At 33.4% G+C, this 19,928-nt stretch overlaps 1 protein-coding gene and 1 long non-coding RNA gene across 5 annotated transcripts in view; one reads left to right on the top strand and one right to left on the bottom strand.

Moving 5' to 3' along the window:
- GSTCD (glutathione S-transferase C-terminal domain containing) overlaps positions 1–19,928 on the bottom strand; it is a 140,434-nt gene that overhangs the window by 18,141 nt on the left and 102,365 nt on the right. For all 4 annotated transcript variants that reach the window (XM_054484499.2, XM_054484504.2, XM_063663956.1 and 1 more), the window contains 3 exons: positions 5,321–5,436; positions 5,115–5,159; positions 2,602–2,730 (listed from right to left, as the gene is read on the bottom strand). In XM_054484499.2, the coding sequence (XP_054340474.1) occupies positions 2,602–2,730; positions 5,115–5,159; positions 5,321–5,436 (290 nt within the window). The remainder of the gene's footprint in view (positions 1–2,601; positions 2,731–5,114; positions 5,160–5,320; positions 5,437–19,928) is intronic.
- LOC129034817 (uncharacterized) lies at positions 1,177–13,212 on the top strand. The gene is made up of 5 exons (XR_008502025.1): positions 1,177–1,291; positions 4,952–5,014; positions 7,206–7,328; positions 7,785–7,844; positions 13,047–13,212. It is a non-coding gene; the product is annotated as an uncharacterized LOC129034817 (long non-coding RNA).

Below are 19,928 nucleotides of genomic sequence, written 5' to 3'. Positions count from 1 at the left end.
GTCCTTATCTTTTAAAACAAGGATTATATAATTACTCATCAAAAATGTTACCGAATTACAGTCTATAATTGCACATGCTTCTTTTAATTGTACACTAACATACATACATAAATAGAAATGAGCTTATAATTAAGTAGTCAGCACTTATGAGTCATAAACAATAATTAAAAATTATATTGTGGGCAAAATAGCAAAAAGCAAATACCAATAACTAGAAAATAAAACTTTTGAGATTTTCATATACATGTTGATGATCAGAAACGATTCACCAATACTGTTAGAAATCAGTACCTTATCATCTGGTTGAAATGACTGTTTGTTATTGTTGAAATTTTCCAACTAAACATGTTGGTGGCAGGCTGTTTAGCCTTGATACAGTTTTTGGTTTTAATGCAAAATGAGCATTTTTCCGTAGTCTTGACCCTTTATGTAATACTATTTGCAAATAAATATTTGTAATATTGTTTGAGAGCATGGGTACTAATACACATATTATAAAATTTAATAATTTAAAAAGACTTAGTTGTTTCTAAGTCTTTTAAAATTCTTTCATTAAAATCTTGTTTATACTATTAATTTTTATATCTAAAGAAAAATAGTAAATGAAAAAAATAAAGCATTTACTAAGCAAAGATAAATGCTAACTAAGCCCTTATTGAAATATCACAAAACCATGAATTTATGCAGTTTTAATGCATTTCCAATATCTGATTATTCTGCTTTCCTCTCTAGCCACAATATTTTTTAAATTTTTTTGTGTGTATACTGGAATGCATTTAACACAGGAGTTAGAACCTCTGATGCATTTAGTCTGATTTACCTAGTGACAATACCTCTATTACTCTCCTAGGCAAATTATTCTCTTCAGAGTGAATCTACTTTTAATTTAACCTTCTAAGCAATTTTAATCCATTTTCTATACACCTTGACAAGGGTAATTATGAAAGGAAAAAAAGCCATTATAGATGTATTATGAAATGTAGAGAAAAATTTCACTTCCAAAGAGATATATACATTTTTAGGTGGCGTTAGTAAATTATACACTTGGAAGTTACAAGAATATGCTAGAGTGATTTAGCATCTATAAGTCATGAAGGGCCAAGAGACAGATGGAACAGACATAGGCTGGAAATTCCATGCTTTGTGAGGTAAATAAATGGGTAGCCGTCCACATTTACTTGCTACCATTCTGTCTGGTATACTGGTAATATCTGGACTGGTTTAATGGCTTGTTTCATGGGAGAAGCTCTAAACTTTACCTCAACATTTATGTAAAGTTAAAGCTGCACAGGTATATTTTTAATTTGAATTTTCTAGATTACATGTCTACATTTTCCTGAATTTCCTTATTAACAGCGAGGCTTATAAAAAGAGAAGTAAACTGTAGATCGTGTCTACAAAGGAAATAAATAGCATACTTTTTAGGTTGAAAAAAATTACAATAAACCCCCAAATTTGCAGTAGTCAATATTTAAGAAATAAACTTCACTGGGTAAAAATCAGAAATACTATAAAAGGTCTGAATTATATAAGTTGATAAAAGTTCTACCTAGACAACCGCATGTTTATATGAACTTATGTAATTAGAAAGGATGTCAGTAAGAACCTTCCTGGAAAGTGGTTTGGCAAATGCATCGAAATTCTTAAAGGATGCATAAAATATCCATCATAGTAATAACTGCATTATAACAATGAGAAAAAATGTATGATTAAAAAGTAGGTAAAAGATTTTTAACAGTATTCAGTCAATGCAGGATCTATGTAGTATTGTCTTAACAGTGTTCACATATGTGTAAAATATGCACTTATATGAGTGCATAAATATATAAAAACTAAAGATTTTTGATAGTATTTATCACTTGATAGTAGGCATATAGGTTATTTCTTCTTTATATTACTATGTATTTTTCTGTATTACTATCAAAATGTATATTCCTATCAAAATCAGAAAAAAAATTATTTAAAGCAAATATAAGAAATAGCAGCGACACTAACATGTTCATAAAACTCAAAGTCTACAAGAAATAATAAAACCCTGGGGTTTAATGATCAGGCAGAATTACATATCTTAGGGATTTTTCATAATATCAAATAATAACAATTTGATCCAAAGGTTTAGAAACATGATCAATATACTTTCTCTCTTGGAACCTGAAAATACATGTAAATATAAAATCTTAGCTAAAAAAAATCACAAGGCAATGCTTGTATTTAGAGATTACTAACAAGTTATTTTTCTTTTCTTTTTTCTTTTCCTTCATTGTCTTCTAAAAATGCAGAATAAACCAAGGCTAGTCATGTTCATCAGAATCAATTATTCAATTATTAACCAGTTTTCAGCACTTGCTACTGGGGATTCTGTAGTGAAGAAAACAAAGTTCTGGTCTGATAGAGGAGCCAATGTTATCTCTATTATGTAATGACGAAGTGCTATGAATAAAATAATATTCATTAATATGCTATATTTCATAGATAATATAAGTATACAAAATTATAAATTTGTTTAGCAAAGAACACAAAATTATCTTTTTTATTTACTCTAAGGCATGCAATTTTTCTTATTTAGCTAATTAAAGAAATTGAAATTACTTGATTACTTACTCCAATATTAAACATCCCAGTAAAATATTCCATATTTGCTTGAATGAACCAAATGTTGCTTAAACCCAGTTCGTCACTTCTCTTCTTAGCACGAATTAATGATAATTCCTTGTTTTCTATTAATGTAACCTAGATTTTACCCAGAAAACAATAGTATATTTAGTTACATAATTCAGACATTAGGCAAAGTATTATTACTATATTTCATAGCTTTAATAATGTAGAACGTATTATATTGAGCCTCTATTCTGTGGCAGGAAGTATGTCACATAATCTGGTACAGAAAGGAAAAATGAAAGGTCTTTGAACTATAGTGATATAGCTTTGAAGCATAGTGATACAAGTGAAACAAGCAATAATAATACAGCGTGGGCCGGGCGTGGTAGCTCACGCCTGTAATCCCAACACTTTGGGAGGCCGAGGCAAGCGGATCACTTGAGGTCAGGAACTTGAAATTAGCCTGGCCAATATGGTGAAACCCCGTTTCTACTAAAAATACAAAAATTAGCCGGGTGTAGTAGTGTGCATCTGTAGTCCCAGTTATTTGGGAGGCAGAGGCAGGAGAATCCCTTGAACCCAGGAAGCAGAGGTTACAGTGAGCTGAGATCGCACCACTGTACTCCAGCCTGGGCGTCGCAGGGAGAATCTGTCTCAAAAAAAACCCAACCAACCAATCAACCAACCAAACAAACAAAAAAACCAAAACCAAAACATCAAAAAATAATAATAATACCGTGTGATAAGCGTTAAATGAAAGACAAACAATGTCAATGGGAGCACTCAAACTTGATGACTATTTTCATGGGTAAGTAACATATTAACTGAGGCCTAAAAAATGAATACAAATCAGTCTGGGGGGCATGGAAGAGTATTTTAGGGAGAGAAACATATGAAGGCCCAAGATGAGAAAGAATATGGCATGTTTGAAGAACTGAGAAAATTGGTACACAATTTCCAGGGCACAATGTGTGTCATGGTGATAGTGGCGATGGGGGGACAGGGTGTGAAGGGTGAAAATGAGGCTGGAGAGGTAAACCGAAACCAGATCATGCATTTAGGATAAAAGAAGTTTTAGTAGTCTGTAATGTATGGTATGGATTGGTGGGAACAAGGCCAGAGGGCAGAGAAACCAGTTAGGAGACTCCAGTGATAATCTAGGCAGAGAAGATGGTTTGAATGGAGAAAAATGAAAAGAATTAAGTCACTTTCATCACTATCATTCCTAGTTCTTATTTTGTTCTTATGCTTGTCTGTAAGAAAAAATCCGTTTGAAAAACCTGTTAGACTATACTTGGTGTGAAAGGCTTTCCTGACTTTATTCTAGACAAGATTACTCATTTTTGGTTTCAACCTTTCTAAGCTTCCAGAAATATTAATAAGGGAAGAAAAGATATTACATCCCTGACTCTGCTTCTCAGAATTTTACTCTGTGAGCTCTCTTCCTCCTACTCAATCACAAAATTATTGCGTTACTTAATAATAAAACAAACACCTGCCTCTTCTCCCAGGATTCCTTATTTATTTTCCTGTTTATTCTCTAAGAAAAGAAAAATAAAAGAATGCTATTCCCTGTCCCCTCATCATCATTCTGTTACATGTTATTCTGGCCAGTCTATTAGTTCTTCCACATTTTTTTTTCTTCTGGAAGTATTCACTATAACTAGTTCACACCTTCCAGAGAGCTCACAAGCAAAGACTCTGTTGCAGTTGAGTTTGTATTAAAAACAAAACAAAAACAAAAACAAACAGACTTTTATGCTAAAAAGTGGTCACAGTGAGGAACTGATTTAACATGGCAGAAGACTAAAATCAGCACAAAATTCTAACAAATTGTGGCAATGATTGAATACATTATGATATATTTACTTGAAAATATATTTGGTAGTCTCCGAAATATGATGATACGTAAAACTATTAGCAACAGGGAAAAACATTTATGATACAATATTGAATGAAAGCAAGGGATAAATTGTGTTTGCATTTTTAAAATCTGCAACAATTAGCATCCATATGGACAATGACTTAATGAGAACAAGAAAAGCAAAGCACTTGATGGATCAGTATGGTAGGTTTTGGTTTTTTTTTTTTTTTTTTTTGCTTTAAAAAATTTTGCTATTGTTAATAATTTTGATGCAATGGATCAAAATCAAGATACCAAAAGAACATGCTCAGCAAGTTTCAGAGGTCAATATTTCCACTTAAAATTATATGGAAAATTAAACTAGTTGAATCATAATTATTTTATTTAGCAATAAAATAGCCATTCCTTTGAAAAATTACTTAAACCTATAAACCTCTTTTAAAAATTGATAACTGTTTTATGATCTTACTTTACTTTTTTTTCCTTAAGATTCTGAGTCTTGGAAGTTTATTTCAAAGAAAAGACAATGCCTGTACCACATATTTGACTTGGGTGAGTGATTAGAAACTCCAAGAGCAGGGATAAACTAAATTTGGCTAGCTGAACTGTATAATTTTAAAATATTTCCTTTTATCTCTTATTCTGGCTTTACCTGACATGATGGCAGCATGTGAGCAAGGACAATTCCAACATGGCCCTGAAAAAGTCAGTAAGACAAACAAGTTAGTTTTGGTCCCCACAGCTTTTCCTCATTCTGAAACCACAATCTTGCCAAATAAAAACGTGATCTTGAATGTAATATAGAAAAGTCTCATAATCTTAGAAAGACTAAAAAGGATGAAAGGAGAGATAAAATACCCCACCACTGCAGAAATCCACAATTCTGTCACCAGGTTTGGCCTGATTTGTTACCACATAGACAAGGTTGTTCAACTGTTGCTGCTTCCTCAAAGCTCGATCACTGGACATTTTACCTGAGAAAGACAAGAGATGAAGACCACAAAACATTACATATTTTGAGGGAACAAGAAGACATGCTTAAAATAGACTACCAGCATAGAGGAGGAGGAGGGGAAGGAGCATACACACACATACATACATATAAAAGAATAAATGATGAATTCCATGTAACAGACTATGAGGGCTAGAGGACTAGAACCCGAGATGAACTTTATTTTTGCTTGTTTTACTTTTATGTCCATTCAACATTTCCTTCAATAGCCATTGAAAGAAAATCTATGGGGAAAAGTATGTCTTTTAAAGCGTGGAAACAATAACTGAAACACTAAGTTTAGGGTCATAAACCAAGTGTCCAATTAAAGTTGGCAGAATGGAAAAAATAACAGTAATTGTCTTCTCCCTTTATCTTTTTTCAGAGACATGTTGTAAAGAGTACCTAATTTCAACACATTGCTTAATCTCCTTATAGAGAGATCCATAATAAGTAAAAATATTTTTATCGCTTAATTGGCACATCCTTGAACTCTTGATTCTTCTGTGTAGGACAGTGGGAAACCTTGAAACAGAGGTGTTACATTGTCTGAAATATATCAATGGTTACTGTATTTAGGGAGAAATTGGATTTTCTGTTTTCTGCTTTGAAGCTTCCTTTCCTCGTGAGTCAGATAGAAATATAATGCAATTAGAGATTCAAGATAGAGCATTTCCAAGTATGAAATGCCTGGGGCCCCACAACATAAAAACATCTTAACTTTCCTTTCAAAACCGCTAGTCAAATCCATGAAAATATCTTCAGAAGAATGAATGAAATTATTTGTTTTTACATATTTCAAGTGCATTCTTTACAAGAGCAAAATTAAGAAAATGTAAGACACCAGATTTCCATGATATAGATAAAAGGGAAAATCCCGATAATCTTTTTGGTTTGATAAAAAATTAAACATACTAAGGTTTCCTTGCTCCTTTTTCCCAGAAAAATGGCATGACCTTTCTCTTTTCTTCTCTTTTCTGTTTTCCTTCTCTCTTATGTTACTAAGTTAAAAAGCACAGGAAAATATTATTTTAGGAAAGATTTTTAAATGTAAATAAAAAAACTATATAAAAAATTTATAGCATCATAATTCAGCGATAACATTTTATGTATATGTATGGTTACTTTCAGTTATATTCATAAATTTTATGTGTTCTAGCTAGGTATAAAATATAAAATGTTATATTACAAAATATGAAATATTATAAATATCTTTCCATGTCAATGCGTTTCTTCCTATCTATATATTTTAATGGCTGCATAGTATTCCATTGACTATATATACACTATAATTGAAGTACCCAATTTCCTATTGTAATGATGTGAGCATCATACACAGCTGATTCTTTTGTCACATCCTTAATTATTTACCATGGATGAATGTAAATTTCAAATATGAAGAACAGTTAAGTCAATACTCTGATGACTTCATTCGTGAAGACAGATTCATGTCGCTTTTAAAAGAACTATCTTCATTTTTCTCTAATAATATAAGTGTACAATATTTAAACACAGAATAAGTAAAAGCTGTAATCCCACCCTTCATGGGTAACCACTCCTAAGAGATTTTTGTCATGACAGCTTTCAAGCATCTAGCAAAACTGAAAGAATCTTAGAGTGAATGCCTTTATACCCTCCACCGAAATTCTACCATTAACAACTTACTATACTTGATTTATCATACTTCTATCCATCCTTCTATTCATCCAAATATGCCTTATATTTTTATGGCAATGCAGTTTTAATTTGCAGGAGAAAGAATAAGAACAAGAAGAGGGGAGGAAAGGAGGTGTCAGAAGGCAAAAAGAAAAGTCCTTTGAGGCTCTTCAGAGACCTAGAGTAAAAAATACCGCTATTAAATGGAGCCACCATGAAGTAAGGAATGAGCACGAGCATTTCTGTCTTTGCTCTGTTTGTAGATTTCTTAACAGTTCCTAGTCAAAGAATTTTCATAAAAGAAAGTTAAAAGGAATGTTTTTGTTAAGAATAAGGAGATAGGAAAAAAATTATTAAATGGAATATCTAATATCAAGTTCTATACCACATTTTTATTAGAAATTTAGAATTACCTAACTTCCTTAGGTCTGTTTCAAAAGCAAATGCTGATGGAGATCTATTTTTCTTGCTAATACTGCATCTTTGCATATAAAAAAATACATGTAGAAATGAAGGCTGAAAGCAAAGAGGTACTTTTCAGGATTGTGTTTAAGTTGAGAGACCATACGCTGCACACAATATTCACAGAGATTGAGCTAAAAATACAGCAGCATGGTGCTCAGATGCTTTATGGAAAAGCTACCTCTAATAAAGCATTCTCTTTCCCCATTCTAGTTTTATAAATATTACGAAGCTCCAGGAAATATGAGCAGGATCTCAAATATATTCAACAAGGTAAAGAAGTGGTATTTTGGGATACAGTATTAAATTAAAAATCAAATCCTACTTTCTATTTTTATTCAGTATCCTTGTGCCTGAGACATTATTTACAAGCATATAATTACAATCTATTTTTAGCTTGACTAAAAACGATGGATCTTTAGTGTCACGGAAAAAGAAATCTAAGTGTAGAATGTTTTAATACAAATGATGTCATTTGTTCTGCATGCAATTCTTCTGCAAATGAGTTTTTTCTTTGTCTAATTCCAGTTAGGAGGTTCTTGATTAGACACTTCAGTGTGGTTTGCATTGCCAGAAAAGAAAGTACAGAGGTAAAGGAGCCAATTTTTAAGCAAGGGGGAAGCCATGTTAAAACACCAGCATTTTTGGTTCATCCAAAGCATCACATAATGAAAAAAAAAATCACTGGAAAATATGTACATGTACCACCAGCACACATATTCAGTGTAGTAATTTATGTCCCAAATCAGGCAGCTCTTAATTTTTTGTTTCTTAGCTTAAAATAACAAGTATCTTACAAGTTATAACTTACTTATAAAAGAGTGCGTGGATACTCATTAGATGTCTTTACTAAATATTCTTTTGCTGTTTTGTTTTCAAAACATTTGTTTGAGATATAGCACACCAACAGTATTCTGTGATTTTTTTTTTAAATATGGAGACAAAGAAGGCTAAAACTATGTTTAGAGCTTAAAAACACACCAAAAAGGTAAAAAAATCAAGAGCAAAAGCAAATTTTTTCAACAGAGATCAATGTTGTATACACCACTCTTTTAAAGAAGGTATAAGACAACTGAATAGACAAGGTGGCACTAATAGAACCTTGAACAGGTGAGAGGGAAGGCGACAACCACAAATGTTAATGTTTTCAAAAGAGGTCTGATTAACAGCATTAAGAAAGACAAGCTGATGAATGGTCATTTATCATGCTTTATAGGGCAATCAACAGCAAAGCCGAGGTTCTATCCCCATAGTTGCTATGGTTTTCATGCTTGGAACAATAAGTAAGATACCTACTTATATGCCCAATACTCATCTATATGCAGAGGACGCATCTCAACAGAAATGAATAAGAAGACATAGTTTCTGTTCTTAAGAAGTTAACAGGGTATTTAAGAAGAAGGTGTGTGTTAATTATGTGCAAAAGTATGTGCATTGAAGATAAAATAGAAATGTCTTGAGACATTAGAATGGCCTTTACAGAGACTTGGGCATTTGAGGATCAGAAACTTACCAGATAGAATGGGGATGGGGAAGGCATGCCAAGAACAATATGACATATTTAGGAGAAAACTACAATTAACTCACTTGCACCTAAAAATGAGAGATCAATGGGGGAAGTAGTAGAATATGAGATTGACACGAAAATACAGGCAGACAGTGCCAGATAGGAAATGACATTGCTTGTTGTTTGCCTCTCCGTGTCTTACCGAAAACATGGCCTTGCTTTCATATTTAATGTGCTTAGAGCTGCTTAGGGACAAGTTCAATCTGAATAGACAGCACTGTTAATTTTACATTATTACCAACTAAGGTGTTCTTTTATAATGTTAGTCTGCATCATTTTTATTCTGGATATAGTATATCCTCAAATTAGATAGGATTGTCCATAAAATTATCTGGAGCATTGGACCCCATTGATGCTCTCTGCCATTAAGTGATTTAATTAAAAAATAAAATGGAATCAATTGAACTCATTAAATCATTTTGAACCCCAGTGTTCTAGATCAAGAAATCTTTTGAACCCCTATTAAATTCTCCTCACTCTCCTTCTCAGGCTCCTCTTCCCTTGTTATACCCCTGATGCACTATGCTCACCACATTCTGTCTCGCTGTTACATAGCTAATCACTGAGCATGCTTTTCCTCAGTATATTACTAAAGTCCCTTCCAAATGTACCCATTAAAGTATCTCTCCTTTGCTTAAATACCTTTACAGGCTCCTCTCTGCCTTAAGAAAAAAATATTGATGTCTTGGCAAGAAAGCAAGGCCTTTAATGATCTGGGCTCTGATTAATTTGCTAACCTCATCTGCTGCTTTCAATATTTGCCCATTGTTCCAGCCTCTCTACACAAGTGACATTTCTTTGAATTTATCACACCTTATGAGTTAGTTCCCTTTGCTTAAAACCTATCTCCTTGCTTTAAAACTTTAGGAACCCCATCACCTTTCCTTATTCCAGGATGAATTTAAAACATCTCTTACTTTTGTCAATAACAATTTTTTTCAAGACAAAAGAGAAAAAAGTTACTTTTTCAGGCTCGTTGTTACTACCCAAAATAACAAATCTTTTATACTATAAAGTCTATTATTGTTAACCAGTGAAACGACTTATTATAAAATGATACCTAAGTATAATTCATTAAAATAACTCCCCAAAAAACCGTTAGCTGAAATTGCTTCTGTCTCCCTGAAATAGATACGAATATTTTTTCCTGGAACTGCATAAACTTGGGTCCAATTAAATGAAAAGATTACCAGGAGACTGATAAGCACATAAAAGGTTCTCAATAAAAGTTTAATGAATGAGTTTTCTCTGCAATTATGACAAACTGCATTTCAAGGCATTATGCTAGTTTTTGCAGGTACTAAGTGTAAAAATACGTTAGATGTCGATGCTATGCATGCATTTGTCAAAACAGTAAAACAAGTCAACTATAAAACAGTATTTTAAGTAGGGATAGAAAAGTTTCTGAAAACTTTTGTGACAGAATAAGAAAACAGCCATTTAAAGCTGTGTAAGTAGACTTCAAAAGCTAGAATGGAAGAACAGAATTCCTAAAGAAACTCCTGAGAAAATACATGAAATTAGGCAGCAACATAAAGTTTACACTGTAGGTTAGGGCAACTTTGTTTAAATTTTGGTGATAACTTGTTGAAAATACAAAAAATCCAGAATAGTTATTTTAATTTTACATTTTTAAAGCCAGTTGGAGGCTACTATCACTAATCCTCTTAGCTGCACTGACCTCAATGTGACAATTTTCTTCTAACAGTGGATACTAATAATCTGATACTCTTCCCCATTCACAAACCCCACAGTTCAGTCTATGAAATCATCAACAACTTAACAGTGTGATGGCATTTTTACTCTTATAATTTTGTTACATATACTATTAGAGTATTCAATAATTAACTAAAAAGAGAGCAGAATTCATTGGAATTCATAATGTTAAAAAAGGCTAATTTATACTTCCAAATTGAGGAATAATGACCTCATAAGTATCTTTCTCCATCATTCATTCAACACATCAAGCAACTAACTTGGCTTATATAGAACTGTTCTCTAAACTGTTAGAGATGTAAAGATATATAACTCTTAGTTTCTATCCTTAATGAGCATATAGTTTGTTTAATTAGTACAAAACATTATATTTGTGCTTAGAAAATGTATTTTATTAATCACATTGTACAATGTTCTTAAAAGAAATTTTAACAGCCACAACTTACAAAAATCCATATATGTTTCATTAAAGTTCCTAAAATGATGGATACTTTCTGCTTATATGATGCTTTGCAATATATTAAGCACTTGCATATTTGATACACCATCTAACCTCAAAACTCTGTCAGGTTGTTAGAGTGGATGACATTTTTCTTATTTTACAAATGAGGACACTGATCACTAAATAGGTTGCTCAAACTTTGCACTTGTTCAAAGACATGCAACTGGTAAGTGGTGAAGCTGGGACTCTAAAGTAGGATTTTTAATGTCAGGTTCAGTCTTCTTTTCAATATGATCTGTTACGTCTGTCTTAAACAGATGCTTTTAATTAATTGTGATGTCAGAATTTCAATGCTGGTGTCTTTTTCATGTGTGAGCGTTCAAGGAAATGAGGTGCTTTCTAGCAGGGAAATGAGTGATTCCCTAGTAATTATATCTTAGGGAAAAATTTAATTATTCAGAGTCAATCATAAAATGTATTTTACTTCAGTTTTTCCTCTAAATAAAATTTTCAAGGGCTGGCTTATGAATGAAAAGGATCAATTTAAGTTTCGAAATGTCAGGATTTTAGAATATATTGCTAAGGCATTAGAGGTCTCCTAAGTCACTCTGTTTAATGAACTGACCTTTGGGTCTCACCCTTTCCAGAAAGAGACCATTTCCCCACCTTGGGACTGTAGCAACCTTTTTGATTTTATTGAAAAGTGATATGCAGAGGTTGAGCAATCAATTTGTTGCGAAATCGGATTATCCAGAAGGAAAGAAATGAAAATAGATTGGGAAGATCTTTCATGTTATAGTACTGCAGATGCTGACTAAAAATATCATGCACCTTTCACCCTTCCATATCTAATTCTAAAGCATCTTTTAAAAAGTCAATAACTAAAAACTGTTTAGGCAAGATGTTGGGTTGAGGGACAAAAGTTGAAGAAAGTATAATCACATTTCTTACCAGGTCAAAGCTTCTGCTTTGTTTATAGAAGAGCTCACATACAGTGAATAATAGAAATTGTAAAACCTTCTTATTCCTGCCATTTTTTTCTCTAAGATGAAAAAAAATTTTTAATTTCCGAATACCAGAATCCACAATTAATTGAACACATATATTTTCATTTCATCCAAATACCATTTACACCACACAAAGTAAACATTACTTTGCTCTGGCATTTTGGGGTTTTGTTGTTGTTATTTTAAGTCCATAATATTGTCTAAGTTGCCCACAAGACCAAACTGAAATGTTTTTAAAACAAAAAAGCTAACTGTAGAAAATAGTTTGGTATTTACTTCTTTTCCCTCTTTTTCAGAGGCTTAAGTTAACAACAGTAAGGTGTTTTAATAGTTTTGTTAACTTTTTGAGGCCATTCAAGTAATCCTCAGTTGGCTTCCAATTGATGTTTCACAGTAATTAGGTTAAATATCACTGTAGTAGTCTGAAATGATGCCAACTTTCCCAGAGTCAAGTGATTTTTTAAAAAAATACTTCTTTTGTGCACATGGTGTTCTAATTTCCACTGTGATCTGACCTTATAGGTTTTCTTCTTTGATTTTTTTTGTCATATATTTTATTTTGCTTAAAAAATGAAATGCTGAATATCTAAGGTGACATGGCCCTAAATTCTTGGCAATATTAATACTATATTAAAATATGGTATTCCCATCTAGAGGTGGCATCTATGTCTGTTATTAAATCTCAGCTTCATGACTGTTTGACCTATCTAATACAGAAACAACATGGTGCTCTTTTCTGGCAGCTTCCAATTTTTGTCTTTTGAGATGGTTGCTCTTGGAACACAGAAGTATGCTTTAAGATGTCAAGCCTCCTCTGCTGATGCTGTATGGAGAACAGACAAGCTTTCCCATCAAGCCCTAAACAAACTGCAGAACTGTGAATAAAATCAATAATTGTTATGAAAAGGCATTAAGCTTTGCAGAGGTTATTTATGTGGCAATGGAGCATCAGACAGATACCATAATATTGGCTTTGTAAGAATTAGCATCGTTGAATAGTATCTATTAGGGCACCTATCTACACATGAAATAGTGCTCAATACTATGACAATAATCAAAATAGAGAATGGTTATTAAACTTAAAAGTTAACACTCAAAGGCAGGGCTATTCATACAAGTTACATAGGGTCTGTATAAACCACAAAGGCAGTTTTGCATTCCAGTTCTACCATTCCTTTTCCCTTTCTAAGGATCCTAACTTTATGGGCCTAACCGTAAAGAATGTTAGGATCACAGCAGCAAGGGATGGTGGAAAGAAAAAGACTCTCGGAATGAACCCAGCTACAGGCATGGATAGGGGTAGGAACAGTGATCCAAATTAATATTCAAAAAGGACTCAATCTGGGAAAGTATTGATATCTGCATAGGTCTAATTTGATGGGTGGTACCTAGCAGTGGTAGTATTTATTTTTTTAAATTTATTTTTATTTTTATTTATTTATTTTTTTTGAGACAGAGTCTCACTCAGTCACCCAGGCTGGAGTGTAATGGCACGATCTCAGCTCACTGCAACCTCCACCTCCAGGGTTCAAGCAATTCTCCTGCCTCAGCCTCCCGAGTAGCTGGAATTACAGGTGCACGCCATCACGCCCGGCTAATTTTTGTATTTTTAGTAGAGACAAGGTTTCGCCATGTTGGCCAGGCTGGTCTTGAACTCCTGACCTCAGGTGATCCAACAGCCTCGGCCTCCCAAAGTGCTGGGATTACAGGTGTGAGCCACCATGCCTGGCCAGCAGTAGTGTTTAGCAGTGCTCCAGCCAGCAGGGTTTAGGAAAAGGGAAAGACACAAAGGGCTAGGCAGAGAAAGCTTGCACTACAGGAGACATGTGGGTGACCATATCTTATCCTATGTAACAATGGATGTAAGATCTAAAATAGCAAGACTATACTCAAACTATACCAGTTGGGAAGTCTGAGTCTGCTGAAATAGGTATACTGGTTTAGGGCCTAGGTAGGGCAGGGGAAAGCATTTTTTCTGAAACTGAAATTTTGAATCTCTCTCTTTTTCTCTGGTTCTTTCATTACAACCTCAACAGACTAGTTCATTAATTTAGCAAATTTTTTTAAAGCACTTATTATATGCCTGGCCCTGATCAAAGTGCTGGAAACAATGGAGAACAAGGGTGATGTTTACATTCCAGTGATGGGAGTTTTATAATAAAAAATTAAGTGATGATATGGAGGAAATTAAAATAGAATAATATGGTTGAAATTGACTAGGTGAATATTTTATATTAGGTAATCTTGAAGCCATCATTGAGCAGGTAACTGAATTGAAATTTGAATAAAAAGAAGAAGCTAGCCATGGGAAACAAGAGAAAAAGCACTCCATATAAATGGAACTGCTGATGCAAAAGTCTTTAGGTAGAAAAGAGCTAGGGTTTGAGGGAGATCATTACAACTGTGTATACTTACACTCATCATGAATGTTGGTTGAGTGTCTGAAATGCTTGGGACCGGAAGTATTTTGGGTTTCGGAAATTTTTTTTCTGCATTTTGGAAAATTTGCAAGTACATAATGAGATATCTTGGGGATGGGTCTCAAGTGTAAACACATAATTTATTTATGTTTCACATATACCTTATACAAATAGCCTGAAGGTAATTTTATGCAACATTTTAAATAATTTTGTGCTCAAAACAAAGTTTGTGGTAAGTACTTATGTGTGGAATTTTCCACTTGTTGCATCATGTCAGCACTCAAAAAGTTCCAGGTTTTGGAGCATTTTAGATTTTGGATTTTTGGATTAGTGATGCTCAACCTGTATATATGAAGTCCACTGAATGGATATTCTTATGTGCTGGTATTAGCACTACTGAATGATTACAATGTGCTAAGCATATTTTATTTATTATATCAATCCTTTTTCATAACAGCTCAAAGAGGTTGGGTACTGTTACTGCATTATCAGATGAAAAATGTAAACAAAAATAATGAAGTAGCTTGCTTTGGTCACATAGTTACTCCATGATGGAGTCAGGATTTGAATCCTGCTGGTCTCACTTCAAGGTGTGTGCTCTTATCTACCACCCCAGAAAACATAAATCCTTTATTAGTAAAATATTTTGAATAGGACCCAAATATACATAGTACTAACAATTTCTCTGTTAAATAGTAGTAAAGCTTACTGTCTTTTTAAGAAAAATAAATAAATATAATTTTTTTCTACTTTAGAATGCACTATGCTGCCTCCCCTCTGTATTTATTTCATGTTTTTCTGACACCAGAGAAATTTTCATCATTATTAAACATTATCTTTTTGATAATATATTTATTTCAATCTAAAATCAGCATAAGAGACATGCTAAAGTATATTTTTCAAGGAAATGTCATGTGGTGGGAGTGCTGGAGTTAAAACATATGTATATAAATGGCTTGGATTTAGTAAAAAAATATATATATATTCAAGACTTACCTTAATGGTTATTGTATACCCACAGTAGGTGCTTCTTTTGGCCACAACCTAATTCAGTAAATACAAATTCTCCTATGTCTTCACCGTTTAGACTTTTAAATACAAAAGTAATGGACAATAGCTGATTTAAAACATTGTATACAGCCAGGTATGGTGGCTCACATCAGTAATGCTGGCACTTTGGAGGCAGAGGCGGGAAGACTGCTTGAGGCCAGGAGTTTGAGACCAGCCTGGTCAACACAGTGAGACCCTGTCTCTACGTGAAAATAAAAAATAAAAATAAAAACTATAGTGCGTAAGCATAAACAAGCACACATACACAAAGCCAACTGACCAAATAACCAAAGTAATCACAGCACTCCTGATGTTTACTTGCTAAAGGTATACTTTCTAGATTTTGATGACATTTAAAAACATTTTCAGAAACTCAGAACCAAAGATTCTGGATCTGAAGTAAATTAACCACAGAAAAACTCAGGTGGGATGCGTAAACATTTATCATCAGAAAGATGTCTATTATCTCTCTCTCATCCTCTCATGGTTTGAAACATCATACTGATACCCAAATCTATACATAGTTCAGTTCACACTGCTCTCTAGAACTGTAGATCAGATTTTCCAATTGCATTCTTAATATATGCCTGTGCCATCCAGAGACTTCAAGCCAAACATGTCCAAAAACTGAACTCTTTTACCATGAAACTTGTTTTCTTCCTGATATTCTATTTGTTAATAATATCATCATCCACTCATCATCCTCCAAACAAAGCCACATCTTCAGTTCACAATTATTTATCACTTGTAATAGTCTTCTAATTAAACACTCAGCCCTAAAGTCTCACCTTTTCATGCCCATTCCTTCTAAAATGCAAATGTGTTCATACTACTTCCCTTCTTAAAAGTCTTCATTGGTTCCCCCACTGCTGATAGGACAGATTTTTAACACTGAGACTTCATCAACTGGGTTGAGCTCACTTCGTGCCACTCCTTTACTCCCATAATCTGATCATTCTCTGGTCAGATGAAACTACCAGTTATTCTTCAAACACACCATATTGTATCATCTTTCTGAGGTTTTAAACATGCAGTTTACTTTGTCATGAATACTAATATTTCAGAAATTTCACACTTCTGGAACAGTAGTCTCTCAAGATACTAAGAGGAAAGAGATATAAAAAGATATTTAGAGAGAAAAATAGTGAGTTCTACCATCAGGTAGCTTTAGAAAATTAATACATTTTCTATTTTTTTTGGAGAATCACAATACCCACCAGCACAGTAAAAGTGCTAAGGAGTCTTGCAGTACAGAAACTGGTTAATCCAGAATAACATAGTATTTCTCCAGATTACTTGACAACTGAATGTTTTTACTATCTAATTATCTTTAGGGACTATTTTAGGAATCTACTTCAGGAAATATTGCTTTATTTACCTCTTTGCCTAAAAATGCCTACTTGCTCTTTAAAATCCAGTTCCAATGAATGCAGTGAGTCAACAAAGACACAGATCAGATTCTTTAGATTATAGACCCTTCCACCTCAGGACAACTGTGTTTCCCAGGGACCTACAGAAATTACTTAAAATGCAAAATTCAGTTATATGCTACTTGGGCTCCTGTCACTGAGAAGGTAATATTAACATAAAGGAATAAAAGGTACCAAAATAATTTTTATTCCTTGAAATTGAGAGCTATAAAAATGATGTTTAAAAGTTCAAATATATTAGTTATTATAATATTTCTTCTTGAAAATTAACATAGGAAAACAACATGACATATACAATGTAAACTTTAAAAATATCCTGAGAACATAAAGTCATAAATAGTGTTCACCATTAAAATCAATCATTTAATTTTATACTGAAATAGCTAATTGTGTATGAGAACTCTTGAAGATAATGCTTAAAATTTAACATTTCTGGATAGCCAATAAAAAAACAGAATATAAACACCTCATTATCTTCTCTGAAATCCATTCCCTGATGTTAGAGACACAGACATGGTAGCATGAGGGCATTTATAAGTAACACTCGTGTATCTGCATACCCACAGAACAAGCATGATAATTTCCTCACTCGTTCAAACAAACCAAGAACTGCTAAAATCAGACTTGAGGTCTTATATATTTCTTCCTATTATTTAAATCCCACATATATATGATACACAGAGAAACCAAATAAATAGAAGAAAAAAATACCAGGGAGATGTTGGTGAGTTAAAATTTTGCATTAGTTTAATCTTATAAACATGTGGCTAGTTTTACTTTTAATTCAATAAAGAGAAGTTAGAACTTTCTCCCTTCATTAGCCAATATAAGACAGGTAGACTTCCTAGAGAATTATGTGGGGCAGTAAAATAAATACTTTGTATTGATGGCCTTTAAAATTCATAAGTGAATGATTTAATAAAAGACTTTGTGCTATTATTTATAATAAAAAAACCTAGGTTAGCATCTAAGAAATTTGTTACCTTTTAAGGAATCATATCCAAATACTGAGAAAAACATGCTGGGATTAGTAGTAGAAGCAGCAACACTATAAATAACCCATTAATTTATACAACCTAGAAAAACACAATTTCTCACTGAAGTATACTTTGAGACAATGTAAACGTCTTAGGAGGAAAAAAGACCAGATATAAAATTAAGACTTACATTGAAAGTGGAAAAAAAACCAACAACCTGTCTTTACTTGTCATCATTAATAGACTACTAAAAAGAATTTCAACAGTTAATTTAACAAATATTTATTAGGTGCTTAAGATGTGCTAGGCACTGTTTTAAGGGTTGGGTATATTGCAGTCCTTGCTGCCATGGAGTACACATTCCAGTGGGGGTAGATAGGTGATACACACAAAACAAATAAATATACTATATTAGGGGTTAAAAAGAAAAATTAGAAAGGGGAGAAAGAGGAAGGAAGAGTAAATGTATTATAGATAGGCTGACCTGAAAGGGCCTCTCTAATAAGGTGACATTGAGATCTGAATAAAGTGAGAGAGTAAGGTATATGGATTATCTAGGGGAAGAGTTTTCCAAACAAAGAGAATAACAAGTATACAGTAGTCTCCCCTTATCCTTGGGATACATTCTAAGACCTTCAGTGAATAACTGAAACCTTAGATAGTATTGAACCCAACTGCCATCAATCAGACCACATTTCTGCTCATGTCTTCTACCCATGAATTTAAGGACTTTTCCATCTTAACCAAACACTTATCAGACACTGAAATGGCCATAATTTTTGTGGCTTGAGGTACGGCAGCAAAACTAGAATGGATTCTTTTCCCTTCTTCATAATTTCATGGATAGATGTGTTCTTACCACAGATCTTAGCAATCTCAGCATATGAGTTTTTTCTGTCCTTATTAAGTCAACAACTTTTACTTCTTCACTTAATGCTTGCACTTTATAGCTTCTCTTCGGCATATCCAAACTGTCAGCATCATTACTTTTGTGCTTTGGAGCCATTATTAAGTAAAATTTGGACTCAAGCACTGCAATATTGCAACCGTCGATCTGATCAAGATAGCTACTAAGTGACCATCAGGCTAGTAGTGTACACAGTGTGGATTTGCTGGGCAAAGGAATGATTCATGTCCCAGGCAGAACGCAGTGGGATTGTGCCAGATTTCATCATGCTACTTAGAATGATGAGCAATTTAAAAGTTATAAATTGTTTATTTCTGGAATTTTTCATTTAATATTTTTGGGCCACAGTGGAGTGTGGGTAACTAAACCACAGAAAGCGAAACTGCAAATAAGGGAGGACTGCTGCAGTTAGTGAATTCCAGACCGCAGAAGAGAAGATCAAAGAAGTAGCCAGGGGCTACAGTATGCAAAGCTTTTTAATCTATGTGGAAACTTTGGATTCTATTTTGAATTAGATGGATTTGGGGACATTATTTAACTTAAATAGGAAGTCTAACTAGGTCACTACTGAAATAGTCAAGCTAGACATGATAGTTGCTTAGATTAAGATACAGCAGTGGAGGTAGTGAGAAGTGATTTGACTTGAAACATATTTTAAAAACAGAGCTGACAGAATTTGCTGATGGACTGATGTAGAGGGTAAAATAAAGAGACAGGGATGACTCTAGAGTTCTGAGCCTGAGCAATTAGAAAGAATCAAACTGCCATATATTGTTTTGCAGTGGAGGTATAAGGACTAAGCCCTGAGTTTTTCAATGTTTAGAGATTTGGAAGCTGAAGA

The sequence above is a fragment of the Pongo pygmaeus genome, chromosome 3, assembly GCF_028885625.2.
Source record: "Pongo pygmaeus isolate AG05252 chromosome 3, NHGRI_mPonPyg2-v2.0_pri, whole genome shotgun sequence".
Classification (NCBI taxonomy): Eukaryota; Metazoa; Chordata; class Mammalia; order Primates; family Hominidae; genus Pongo; species Pongo pygmaeus.
Note: the sequence above shows the minus strand (reverse complement) of the source record. Positions and strands in the feature narration are given on the sequence as shown.